Source organism: Haliaeetus albicilla, chromosome 16 (assembly GCF_947461875.1).
Source record: "Haliaeetus albicilla chromosome 16, bHalAlb1.1, whole genome shotgun sequence".
Lineage (NCBI taxonomy): Eukaryota > Metazoa > Chordata > Aves > Accipitriformes > Accipitridae > Haliaeetus > Haliaeetus albicilla.
Genome location: NC_091498.1, coordinates 31,554,860 through 31,566,431, shown reverse-complemented (window position 1 = coordinate 31,566,431; position 11,572 = coordinate 31,554,860). Strand labels below are relative to the sequence as shown.

Sequence of the window (11,572 nt, the reverse complement as noted above, 5' to 3'; positions counted from 1 at the left end):
GGTGGGGAGAGGCCATGCCGGAGCTTTGCCAGATGTGGGAAAGGAGAGAAGGGGGGAACGCTTTCACCGCCGCTTCCCGCCGCATTGGGGACCCCCCCCACCACCACCCCCCTTTCCCAATCCTAGAGCCGCCACGCTCGCTACCGGAATGCCACCGCTCGCCCCGGCTAAGCGAGCCAGCCTCGCGGCGAGCATCCCTGGGCCAGTTCGTCCCCCCATGGCGGCTTGGGTGGGTGGGTGGAGAGTCGGGTGCCGATGGCTTTTTCCCCCCGCAGCGTTCCCCGCTCTCGCCTCCCTCCACCCCCCGCATTGTTCCCGGCCCGGCGGGCGGGAGGAGGAGCAGGGCCAAGGGCCAGCATGCGGTAGGCGCCCGTGCCGCCGAGGCAGGCAGGAAGGCAAGGCAGGAAAGGCAGGCGTCGGGAAGCGTGCCGTCGGCTGGAGCCGCCTGTCATGTTGGTCAAGCTCTTCTTCCAGGCTGCCTGTGTGTCCCTGTTCTTCCCGAGCGGCCAAGGCAGGGTGTACCCCGGGAGGAAGAAGCCGGTCAGCTTTGCCGTGGAGAGGTAGCCGGGTTTCCCCCCCCTTTATTTTATTTTTTTTTTTCTCCTTCTCCTTCTCCCAGCTACACCTGGGGACGGCAGCGTGCCGTGCCGAGCTCCGGCCATCCGTCCCCTCGGCTTGTCTTCGGGGTTCTGGCCGTGCCTCCCATCCCAGCCGGAGGGGCTGGTCCCTCCCTCTGCCCCGGGGGTGGCCGGCACGAGGGGAGCGTGACCCTCGCAGGGGGTCCTGCTCCCCGCATCCGTATCCTGCGCCCCGTGTCCTACTGGGGGACGTTCCTCCCCTGTCACCGCACGCTGGGCTGTTCGGACTAGATGGGGCACGGTCCTCTCCTTCTGTCCCACCTTGTTTTGGGGTCACACCACCACCCCGGTGCACCCCATTCCTGCCTCCCCCTCCATGCCGTGCTCTGCCACCCGGGATGGGATGGCCACGGGCATGTCGCGACCGCTCCTGCGTTATCCCCCTTCTCCTCGCGTTCCTGGGGCGGAGGATTCCCCGCCGGCTGGAGGAGCTCCCCCGGGACCTTTGCTCTCTGTCCTGGGGGCTCGGGGTAGGGTGGTCTCAGCCTCTCGTCCGTCACGCAGGCGCCGCGTCGGGCCCCACGTCTGCTTCTCGGGCTTTGGCAGCGGATGTTGTCCCGGGTGGATGCTGTCTCCGGGCAGCGGGCAGTGCACCCTGCGTGAGTATGGGCTCAGGGGGCACGGGGAGCGGGTGGGGGTCCCTGCCCTCCTAACAGTCTCCTGTCCCCACTCCCTGCAGCGCTCTGCTCCTTCGGCTGCGGCAGCGGCTTGTGCATCGCTCCAAACCTCTGCTCGTGCCCCGATGGAGAGCAGGGCATCACCTGCCCAGGTACCCACCCGCTCCTGCTGGCGGTCATGCCGAAAGCCGGGACCCCTGGGCTTTCCTGGCAGGGCACGTTGCTCCTCATCACCTCTCCTTGCAGCATCCCCCAGCGCAGTCCCCATCCCTGGCGGGGGTAGGGATGCTGCCAGGGTAGGGTGCATGTCCCGGGGGATCCGGGGAGCGGGTACCACAGTGCAGGACTGGGGTGGGAGGTGGCATCGGTGCCCTGTGGACCCCCTGTCTGTGTTTCAGAGCCACCGGGGACGTGCGGGGAGTACGGCTGCGACCTTTCCTGTAACCACGGCGGGTGCCAGGAGGTGGCCCGTGTCTGCCCACTCGGCTTCTCCATGGTGGAGACAGCCAACGGCATCCGCTGCACCGGTGAGCTGGGACGGGGAGGTCCCAGTGAGATGGGGGGGTCCTGGCGGCGGTGGCAGCCCCCCATCTCCAGCTCTCTTCTTTCATCCCTAGACATCGATGAGTGCCTGAGCGCTGCCTGCGAGGGTCTCTGCGTCAACACCGAGGGCGGCTTCGTCTGCGAATGCGGCCCCGGCATGCAGCTCTCCGCCGACCGCCACAGCTGCCAGGGTACGCGGGGGCCAGGCGACTGGGCAGGGAGCAAGTGGGGGCCAGCCGGGGCTGCTGACCCTCAGCTTTTGGCTCCCCCAGATACAGACGAGTGCCTGGCCACGCCATGCCAGCACCGCTGCAAGAACAGCATCGGCAGCTACCGCTGCTCCTGCCGGCCCGGCTACCACCTCCACGGGAACCGGCACTCCTGCGTGGGTGAGCACCACGTGCCGGTCCCCTCTTCCCTCTCCATGCCACCAAGCCCAGGGGACGGAGGTGGCCGTTGAGTCCATTGTCACGGTGCTGCTGTCTTGTTCTTATCCTTGCATGGGCCGCGTTGGAGGGGACAGCTTGGTGCTCCAGGCTCCCTCCTGAGCCATTTCCCAGGGTGTAGCACCTCCTGGCCAGACCCCGACAAGTCCCCTTGTCCCCCAGATGTCAACGAATGCCGGCGGCCGGGAGAGCGCCGAACCTGCCAGCACGCTTGCCACAACACGCCAGGCAGCTACCTCTGCTCCTGCCGCGCCGGGTACCGGCTCAGCAGCGACAGGGTCTCCTGCGAAGGTATCTGGCTCCTTCTCCGGGCTAAGGAAGGGGAGCCGAGCGGGATACCCCCAGCTCCCTGCCTGCCCCAAGTGACGTCTGTTCCTTCTTTCCTTCCTTCCTTCCTTCCTTCCTTCCTTCCTTCCTTCCTAGGCTACCCCAAATCCATCCTGGCCCCATCGCCCATCCTGCAATCCCTGCAGCATCCGCCCACCCTCGTCCTGCTCCCTCCTGGTTCTGGGGGACCCCTCCTGGCCCCCAGGGGCTCCCCCTCGCCCTACCTCCCTGCCGCAGCACCTGGTACCCAACTCCCTCCCTCCTCTCCCGCCCCGGCATCCTCGGCCACCGAGCCATCCCCGCGTGCCGTGGCAGCCCGCGGTACCTCCACCCCATCCGCCCCTCGCTGTTGGTACCAGGGGGCTCCCCGGGAGCCCGGCGCACGCTGGATAGAGCCGGGGTGCCGGAGCTGTGCTTGCCAGGTAAGCACCCCATCCTCCGCCGTGCCTCTCCCTGCGGCACCAGCTTGATGTTGGGCTGAGCCGACGTGTGCCCTTGCAGGGAGGACGGGTGCTCTGTGAGGCCGTGAGCTGCCCCGTGACCTGCTCCCACCCGCTGCCCACCCCGGCCGGGGGCTGCTGCCCCAGCTGCTCAGGTGAGCCCTTGGTGTCCCCCCCAGCCCTGCTGCCCAGGGTAGCCCACCCTAACCCTCCTGCCTTGCAGGCTGCCTGCACGATGGGGTGTCCCGGGACGAGGGTGACGTCTTCTCCCCATCTGATGGGAACTGCACCGTCTGCGTCTGCCTGGTGAGCCCATGCCATCCCGGGGCGGGATAGGGATGGGAGCATCCCCCCGCATCCCCGCTCAGCCGTGCGCCTCCGGGGCGATGGAGCGGGATGCGCTGGGGCGGTGATGCCCCGGCATCGTTCCCCCATGGCAGGGAAGGGGTACGTCGCCCCTCGGGTGCCCCGTGACAGCCCTGCGCTCTCCTCGGCAGGCTGGTAACGTCTCCTGCATCTCCCCCGAGTGCCCCCCGGGTTCCTGCCCCAGCGCCTCGCCGGCCGACTGCTGCTCCTGCCAGCCAGGTTGGTCCCCCAGGACCCCCAGCCCGTGGGGTGTGTGGGGTTGGGGGGGGAGCCCAGGGCTTTGCTGGAGATGGGGGTTAGGAGTGGGGGTTCGGCAGAAGCCGTGCTTTCCTCCCTGACCCCAGCCCCGGCTGCGCTGCCTCTCTCCTCCCCCAGCAAAGTGCAGTTTTCGGGGTCGTACGTACGCACACGGCGCCCGGTTCAGCCTAGACGGGGATGACTGCACCACCTGCGTCTGTCGGGTACGTCCCAGGAGGGCTGGGGGGTCCCCGGGGTTGGGGGTCCCCAGGGATGCTTCCCCACACCATCCTGCTGGGAGGGAGGGGGCAGAATCCAGCCTTTGCTGGGGGGCTGAGGCAGGATGGCTGGGCACGGGGCTGAGTCAGGCTGTGGGGTCAGTGGGTGACGTGTCCCCTTGTCCCCAGGGTGGCGAGGTGGAGTGCTCCTTTGCCCCCTGCCCCGTCCTGGACTGCCCGCAGCACCAGCGGCACCTGGGCCCCGGGCAGTGCTGCTTCACCTGCCGGGACCCCCCGGCCCCCGCCGGTGAGCCCGTGTTGGGGGGCACCTGGGGACAGGCAGGGTGGGATGGGGGGGGGGGGGCAGCTGGGGGCAGGGAGAGAGGGATGCAGGGGACATCTGCAGATGGGTAGGGAGGGATGTGGGGGACACTTGGGGATGGAGAAGGTGGGAGGTTGGGAATACCTGGGCACAGGGAGGGTGGGATGTAGGGGACAGCTGGGGACAGGGAGGGCAAGGGGAACTGGGGGAGCTGGATGTGGGGGTGCAGAGGGACTGGCAGGGCACTGGGGGGGGCTGCACAGCCACGGGGTTTGGAGGTGTGGAGTGGGTACAGGATGGGGACTGCACACGTGTCCAGCAGCACACGTACGTGCCTGAGCGTGCATCAGGAGGGTGAAGGGCTGGGGGTGCCTGTGTCCCCCCCATGTCCCCCGTCCCCCCCAAGGTTGCTTCGTGGATGACAACGGGGTGGAGTTTCCCATCGGACAGATCTGGTCTCCGGGCGATCCCTGTGAGTTATGCATCTGCCAGGTGAATGAGAACCTGCTCTGCTTCACTCCTCCTACCTGCCCCTGCCCCGGCGCACGGCTCCTGTCCCCCTCCTTCCCTCTGGATGCCAGGCTGCTTGTGGCTGCGGTCCCCAGCAGCTCCCTGGCTTCGTGGGCTTTAAACCCCTGCGGTTTCGGGCAGCCTGAGGTCTCTGTCAAGTGCTTCTCCCCTGCAGGCAGACGGCTCGGTGAGCTGCAAGCGGACGGACTGCGTGGAGACCTGTCCTTACCCCATCCGCATCCCCGGGCAGTGCTGCCCCGACTGCTCGGCAGGTGATGGGGGCTGCGGGTGCTTGTTGGAGGGGTGCTGGCTCCACCGCATCCCCTCTGCGTCCCCTGCTCGTGGTCCTGGGCAGGACCAGACCCAGCAAGCCTGGGCTTAAGCAGAGAGGTCTCCCGGGTGTCCCCGAGCCACCCGGGGATCACAAGTGCCCCTCTTCTCCCCGCAGGCTGCACCTACATGGGAAGGATCTTCTACAACAACGAGACCTTCCCCTCCGTCCTGGATCCCTGTCTCAGCTGCATCTGCCTGGTGAGGGCCGCACCGGGGACCGCGAGATGTTTTCGGCTCCTGCCCCGTGGGCTGAGCCCCAGTTTTTTCCTCCATTGCAGGAAAAAGCTCCCGGGCGTTTGCGGGGCTGCCCCTTTTTTCCCCAGCCCACCCCGGCGGGCGCTAACGCCCGGTCCTCGCGCGTCTCTCCCGTCTCTCGCAGCTGGGCTCGGTGGCCTGCTCGCCCGTGGACTGTGCCATCTTCTGCACCTACCCCTTCCACCCCGAGGGCGAGTGTTGCCCCGTCTGTAACGGTAGGAACTGGGAAAGCTGGGGAGGGGGAGAGCAGGGGACCCCGTCCCCCCCCCCCCAGCCCGGCGAGCCCCCCACCATGCGCTGAGCGCTGCCTCGCTCCCCGCAGACTGCAACTACCAGGGTAGGAAGGTGGTGAACGGCCAGACCTTCACCCCCGAGGGACAACCCTGCACCCGCTGTACCTGCCAGGTGAGCGGGATGCTGGTGCCCATGGCAGAGGGGGACCGGAGAGGGAGGGGGGATGGCAGGGATGGCTCACCCCCACCTTCGCCCCTCGCTGCCAGCTGGGGGAGGTGAGCTGCGAGAAGAGGTTGTGCCCCCGCTCCTGCGCAGAGCCCGCCGTGATGCCCGCTGCCTGTTGCCCACCCTGCCAAGGTAACGGGGATGCCCGAGCTCCGGGATGCCGGTGGCGGGGTCTGGCTTGGGACCCCCCTGCCCTGCGGGACACGGCCGTGCTGCGGCACCCCGGGGCAGTTGGGTGCCCCCAGTGCAGGCTTGGGGGGGGTCCCCTGGGGAGAGGTGGGTGCTAACCGAAAGCATCTTTCCGTTAGCCACAGATGTCCGGCTCCCGCTGCAGCGCAGCCCCCCATCCCCGTCCCTGTCCCCGACCCACAAGGACTCACCCACTGGCACCCCGCACCCCAGCCCCCCCACATCAACCCAGCCCCCCCGCCACCGCCTGGCCCAGCTCCTGCTCCCCAACACGGCCCCCCTCGGCCCCTCTCCGGGGAACGCGGGAGCTGGGGACCCCCCTCCGACCACGCTGAGCCCCCCCGGGCACCCACCGACAGCTGCTGTGCCCCCCGACACCCCCTCTGAGGCCGCAGCCCCCCCAGCTCCTACAGGCAGCCCCAGCTCTAGCCCCGAGGGTCAGGGACCCCCCGGGGACACGGACCCCTCTGCTGTGCCACCAGCCAGCGGGTAGAGCCCCGGCGGGCACGTGGGTCCCAGGATGAAGAGGAGGAGGAGGTGGATGAAGAAGGAGAGGAGTAGGGGGTCTGCAGGACCAGCAGGTCTGGCCCGTCAGGCCCCTGGGGTGGTGGGTGGCTGGGGAGGGGGTGCCAAGCTGACAGGGTGGGCAACAGCATCCCCTGTCCCACGGGTGCATCCCTGCTCCCACGGGGGCACGGGCACTGCCTTGGGGTGCCAGGGTTCCCAGCCCCTCACCGTCCCCCTGAAGCAGAACTGTGGGGCAGGACCCCCCCCCCCCCACCATCCCCATGCCCCCCCAACTCTCTGGGCACAGGATGAGGGGCTGGGAGATGCTCCTGGCTGGGCTGGGGTGCCCTGAGCCAGCCCCCAACCACGGCATGCACCCCTGGGGTGGGTGCTGCCCCCGGCTCCTGGCGTGGGGAGGGGGCGAGCTGCCCTCCCTGCCACCAATAAAGTCACCCTGGTATTTATGCCCCGTCCCCCTACTCCTGCTTGCACCCGCCGGCACGCCAAACCCAGCCACAGAGCTTTCCCTCGGTTGGGGGCTTTGGGGTGAGCGGCCCCCAAGGATGACGAGGGCAGTGCCGGAGGTGTTTGGCCCCCCCGCCATGAGCGGCGTTTGGGGACTTCGTTGCAGCCGGCTGGGGCCTCTGCAGTCTGACCCTGAGGGAGTAGAGCTGAGCAGGGGGAGAGGGGTTTTCGGGGAGCTGGTGCTAGATTTTGATGGCTCCCGGTTGAGATTTTTTCCAGGGGCTTGACCTGAGCAAAAAGTGCCGAGTCCTGGGAAATGTTTGCAAGGTGCTGAGGCTGGTGCTGCCCCTGCAAAAGGGCTCTGCCCAGGGAGATGGTGAAAAGACAAGTCCGTGGCTCCTGGCAGCCTCACGGGGGTTTATCCAGGCGGTGTCCAGCAAGGAGAGGTGGTGATTAGTGGCACAAAGCATCTCCAGCACCAGGATGGGACCCAGTGTCGTGGCAGGCACCGTCCCCCAGCCTCCAAAAGTGGGCATCAGATGCTGGCAGGGGCAGAGCCGCAGCCGTGCTCCCATCCTGGTCCCTTGTGGTCCCCCACACCTTCCCCATCCCACCCAGCCACCGCCAGCCCCAGCCACCTCATGGCGTGCCCCATGGTATCTTGGGGACAGAAAGCAGTGGTCCTGGGACACCCACCTTCACCCGGGGCTGCATGGAGGCATGCCCCAGCTGCGGATGAGGAGTACCGGCTGCCCAGAAAAGCCTGCCCGGGTGCCCGGTTGGTGGCACGGCTCTGCCCCCAGCAGCGTGGAGCTCTTGGTGGCCGTGGGCACCTCCAGCCCCAGATCCGCACAGGCGCCTGGGGTGTTTGCGGGACCGAGGGCATCATCAGGATGCGGGCAGCGGGTGCCACCCCATCTGCCCACCCACTGGTGTCCATGCCCGGGGACGTGGCAGCAGCACCGGGGTGGCCGAGCTAGCCCTTCCCAGAGAGACACGGCACAGGGATGCTTCTCTACAGTTTTATTGCGCTCGATGGCTGTTGCAGGAGGGGACGGGAGGGCTGGGTAATGGTCAGCCCTGCCAGCCACCAAGTTGGGGATGCCAGGGCAGCGGGGTGTGCTGCCTGTTCCCGTCCCCAGCACGGAGGCACGCTCAGGGCAGCGGGGACAGCCCCACCATGTTGTTGGCTCTGTTGAAGATGACGTAGTACTCGCGGATGAAGACATCCCCCAGGATCCAGAGCTCACCCGACTCGGTGGGGATGTTCATGCCTTGGAAGGCGAGGATGCAGGACCCGTCCATCTGCAGCCGAGAACATGGTGAATGGTGGTTACCAGCTGCCAGATCCCCCCATCCGAGCACCCCCCCGCCAGTCCCCCCCCCCGGCAGGATGCTCACCTCTATCACATAGGCACTGGGGGGCACGGAGAAGGCATTGCCGTTGATTTGGAAGACGACGTCGGGCAGCATGTTGACAGCACTGCAGCTGATCTGGGTTGGGGGGGACACAATGGAAGGTGGGGGTCAGCGGCCACCCCAGGAGGGACCATGTGCCCCAGAAAGCAATGGGGACCAGTGCACCATGGAGCACCCCAGGGTCCAGCTGGGCACCCCGCAGAGCTCCAAAGGTCCCCAAAGCTCTGCGTCCTCCCCTAAGGGCTCACCGCGCCGTTGGAGCTGGCACCGAGGGCGCTCAGGAGGTTGCCAAGGGCACTGTTGGGCACAGCCAGCAGCGAGGTGCCTGTGTCCACGATGGCCTGGCAGCCGTAGAGGCAGGCAACGGTCTCCCCGCTGACAGAGACGCTGGGGAGAGGGGCATGGGGTGAGCCTCCTGGGTGCCAGGTGAGGGGCCGCACCCCCCCCAAAACACTGGCTGGGGAACAAGGGGAGCCACGGAGCCTAGGAGCTGCACCGGGACTACCTGTCCATGGAGATCTGCCAGTAGGTTTCAGCAGAGAGGGGGATCCAGGTGATGCCGTTGGTGGTGTAGGATGGGTCGATGCCGCCGAAGAGGACGAAGCTGCCTTTACTCCCGTCCCTGCAAGGAGGGGAGCCATCAGGTGGGGGTCCCACCCCGCCACCACCACTCTGCTGGCAGTGCCATTGCCGAGGGGGGGCTTTGCTGCCATCCTCCTCTGCTGGTGCTGGTGCCGATGCCGGCACAGCGGTGAGCCATGTCCCCCAGGAGCCACCGGGTCTCACGCCACCGGGGAACGGTGCCGGAGCCAGCCCCGGTGGGAGGGAAATGGGACAAAAACCTCGGCAAGGGCTGGGCAGCTCCAGCCAGGGCTTACCTGCTCAGGTAGACGGAGAAGAGGTCCTTGGCCACGAGACCTTCCGACATCATGTTGTCAAAGACAGGGGTGGCTCCGGAGGAGGAGATGCTCGGGAAAGCCAGCCCCAGGATGCCGTCAAAGGGGCTGTAGTAGAAGAAATCGCCAGGCTCGGTCTCAGCCAGCCCAAAGATCTGGTTGAGGACGTCGATGGCTGCAACCTGGTCGGGAAGATGGGGAGAGGGGCTTGGTTTGGGCAGGCGGTGCCCCCGTGTCCCCTCTCCGGTGGGATGGGGGGGCTGGTGCACCCCGCCTTACGGTGACGGTGTCATAGCCCAGAATGCCAGTCATGCTGCCAGTGCCGTAGGCGATGGAGACGCTCTCGTTGGTGCTGACGAAGGTGGAGGAGTCCGCTGGGTTGAAACGGTTGTGGTTGCCTGCAAGTATAGGAGGGAGACGGTCACAGTCTGTCCCGCTCTTGAGGACTGAGGATGACTCTCCAGTGCCTCCCCTGTCGCCCGATGTCCCTTAGGAGAGACAGGGCAGAGCCGTCCTCGGCTCCCAGCCCACCCAGGGGCTCCCGGAGCCAGGCAGGGCAGCAGGGCTGGCCAAGCCCGGGGCTTCCCCTGCCTTCAGCCCTTGCCCGGTGACTGCGGGGCTGCTGGACACCTACTGCAAGCCAGGCTGGAGCAGTACACCGAGGGCACCCACAGGTTGGAGGAGCCGGTGTCAAAGATAACAGTGAACTCCTGGGGTGGGGTACCGATGGAGATGGTGCCGAAGTACTCGTTCTGTCAAACCGGGATGGGGAAGGGATTAGTGGGATGGGGAAGGGGCTGGCGGGATGGGGAACGGGTTAAGGGACTGGGTAGGGGGCTAGTGGAATGGGGAAGGGGCTAGTGGGATGAGTAAATGGTTTAGGGGAATGGATAAGGGGCTAGCAGGATGGGTAAGTGGCTAGTGGGATGAGTTAATGGATCAGGGGAATGGGTAAGTGGCTAGTGGGATGAGTTCACAGGTTAGGGGAATGGGTAAGGGGTTAGCAGGATGGGTGGGGCTAGTGAGATGGGTAATGGGTTAGGGGAATTGGTAAAGGGTTAGAGGGACAGGTAAGGAACTAGTGGGATGGGTAAGGGGCTAGCGGGATGGGTAATGGGTTAGGGGAATGCGTAAGGGGCTAGCAGGACAGGTAAGGGGCCAGTGGGTCAGGTAAGGAACTAGGAGGATGGGTAAGGGGCCAGCAGCCCTGTGGGGTGTCCCGCTGGTGCCAGCCCCTCTGCCCCGCCATTCTCACATCCATGTAGTTCTGCAGGGGCTCGGCAGAGACGCTGGCGTGGTAGTACTTAGAGGCCGGGTTGTAGGGGTGCTGCTTCAGGTAGCGTTCCAGCAAGCCATGTTCCTTCAGGACCTGCCGCAGGGACTTCCCCCTCCTCAGAGGGACCCTGGGGTGCAGGGGAGAGGGGAGCCGATCCGTCACCAGGAGCCGGGCAGGGACATGCCTCAGCGGGGGGCTGCGGGTACCCCCACCGTGTGCTTGCCCTGTGCCTCATCCCACAGCCCCTGGCGTGGGACCCGGGGTCTGTCCTCGCTGCGGGGAGCCTCAGCCATGGCGATGGCTGGCGGTGGCGGGGGGGGGGGGTGCAAGTTGTCCCTCCATCCCTGCGGCGTGCTGGGAGCTGGGCAGTCACCCCGCTTGCCTCCCCACAAGCATGGGACCTGGGGGTCCTCGGGACCGCGGTGGCCGTGTGGGCACCCCAACATCCCAGTACTCACCTGGGGCCAAGGCACTGGGCCAGGGCCACTAAGCCAAGAAGCAGGAGCAGCTTCATGGTGCCTGCTAAGCCAGTGACCGAGGCGAGGAGATTGTGAGTGTGCCACCAAGCCCCAGTCCGGTTCCTTATATCCCAGCCACGCTTGTTTGGTTGGCGTCCCCGATAAGAAAGGCAAACAGCTCTGGGGGCAGTTATCACAATGTCCTTAAGGGAGACGGCGGGGGGGGAATGTCAAGCTGAGGACTCTCCATCTTCACTGGGGTCAAACGTCACAGCTGGGACACAGGGATGCTTGTGGCAGGCTGGGGCTGGGAGAGAAGCACTCTCCACTTACTCTGAGTCCCGAGGGAGAGGCACTGGGGGACAGGGGGGGACTGGTGAGGGTGACATGGGGCTACCTGAGGCCATTTCTGGGCATTTGCCCCCCCATCTGACCACCACGCAAGCCGACAACACTGCTGTGGCTGAGGAACCGCAGTGTAAATCGTGCACCATTAGATAAAAGCACTTATTTTCCAGTTGGCTCTAGCTAGCCGGGGTAGCCACCGCTGCCGCAGGGGATGACGTTTTCCCCAGCCCCAGGGCAGCTGCAGTACAAAGGGTCCTGGGGCTGCTCAGGACCATCCTTGCCCCACTGTGAAAAGCAGAGTTT

General features: G+C 66.5%; 2 protein-coding genes across 6 annotated transcripts; one reads left to right on the top strand and one right to left on the bottom strand.

The window, feature by feature from the left end:
* On the top strand, positions 1–7,080 carry VWCE (von Willebrand factor C and EGF domains). Of its 5 annotated transcripts, XM_069804267.1 has the most exons (20): positions 1–560; positions 1,143–1,237; positions 1,318–1,407; positions 1,654–1,782; positions 1,873–1,989; positions 2,071–2,187; positions 2,407–2,535; positions 2,668–2,993; positions 3,073–3,166; positions 3,235–3,317; positions 3,509–3,596; positions 3,753–3,838; positions 4,022–4,139; positions 4,561–4,646; positions 4,840–4,936; positions 5,113–5,195; positions 5,377–5,467; positions 5,575–5,657; positions 5,753–5,843; positions 6,020–7,080. In XM_069804267.1, the coding sequence occupies exons 1-20, from the start codon at positions 451–453 to the stop codon at positions 6,391–6,393; spliced, it is 2,487 nt and encodes an 828-aa protein (XP_069660368.1). In that variant the 5' UTR covers positions 1–450; the 3' UTR covers positions 6,394–7,080. The 5 variants fall into 5 exon arrangements, 4 of the variants coding, with proteins under 4 accessions (XP_069660368.1, XP_069660367.1, XP_069660366.1 ...); XM_069804266.1 differs by having other exon boundaries at positions 1,873–2,187; positions 6,026–7,080; XM_069804265.1 differs by having other exon boundaries at positions 1,873–2,187.
* An 854-nt stretch (positions 7,081–7,934) lies between these two features.
* Positions 7,935–11,213, bottom strand: PGA5 (pepsinogen A5). Its single transcript, XM_069804299.1, has 9 exons — positions 10,922–11,213; positions 10,443–10,590; positions 9,822–9,939; positions 9,467–9,585; positions 9,170–9,369; positions 8,797–8,913; positions 8,540–8,678; positions 8,274–8,366; positions 7,935–8,177 (listed from the first exon to the last, which is right to left on the bottom strand). Exons 1-9 carry the CDS (start codon positions 10,975–10,977, stop codon positions 8,028–8,030), a joined length of 1,140 nt encoding a protein of 379 aa, XP_069660400.1. The 5' UTR covers positions 10,978–11,213; the 3' UTR covers positions 7,935–8,027.
* Between the last annotated feature and the right edge of the window lie 359 nt (positions 11,214–11,572).

Excerpts from the sequence above, each read along its gene's own strand:
- VWCE (XM_069804265.1), top strand. The coding sequence starts at position 451 with ATGTTGGTCAAGCTCTTCTTCCAGGCTGCCTGTGTGTCCCTGTTCTTC. Across the intron at positions 3,597-3,752 it reads CTGCTGCTCCTGCCAGCCAG|CAAAGTGCAGTTTTCGGGGT; the intron begins GTTGGTCCCCCA and ends CTCCTCCCCCAG. Across the intron at positions 5,658-5,752 it reads GCACCCGCTGTACCTGCCAG|CTGGGGGAGGTGAGCTGCGA; the intron begins GTGAGCGGGATG and ends CCTCGCTGCCAG.
- PGA5 (XM_069804299.1), bottom strand. The coding sequence starts at position 10,977 with ATGAAGCTGCTCCTGCTTCTTGGCTTAGTGGCCCTGGCCCAGTGCCTT. Across the intron at positions 8,367-8,539 it reads GTGCCAGCTCCAACGGCGCG|ATCAGCTGCAGTGCTGTCAA; the intron begins GTGAGCCCTTAG and ends CCCCCAACCCAG. Across the intron at positions 8,178-8,273 it reads CCAGTGCCTATGTGATAGAG|ATGGACGGGTCCTGCATCCT; the intron begins GTGAGCATCCTG and ends TCTCGGCTGCAG.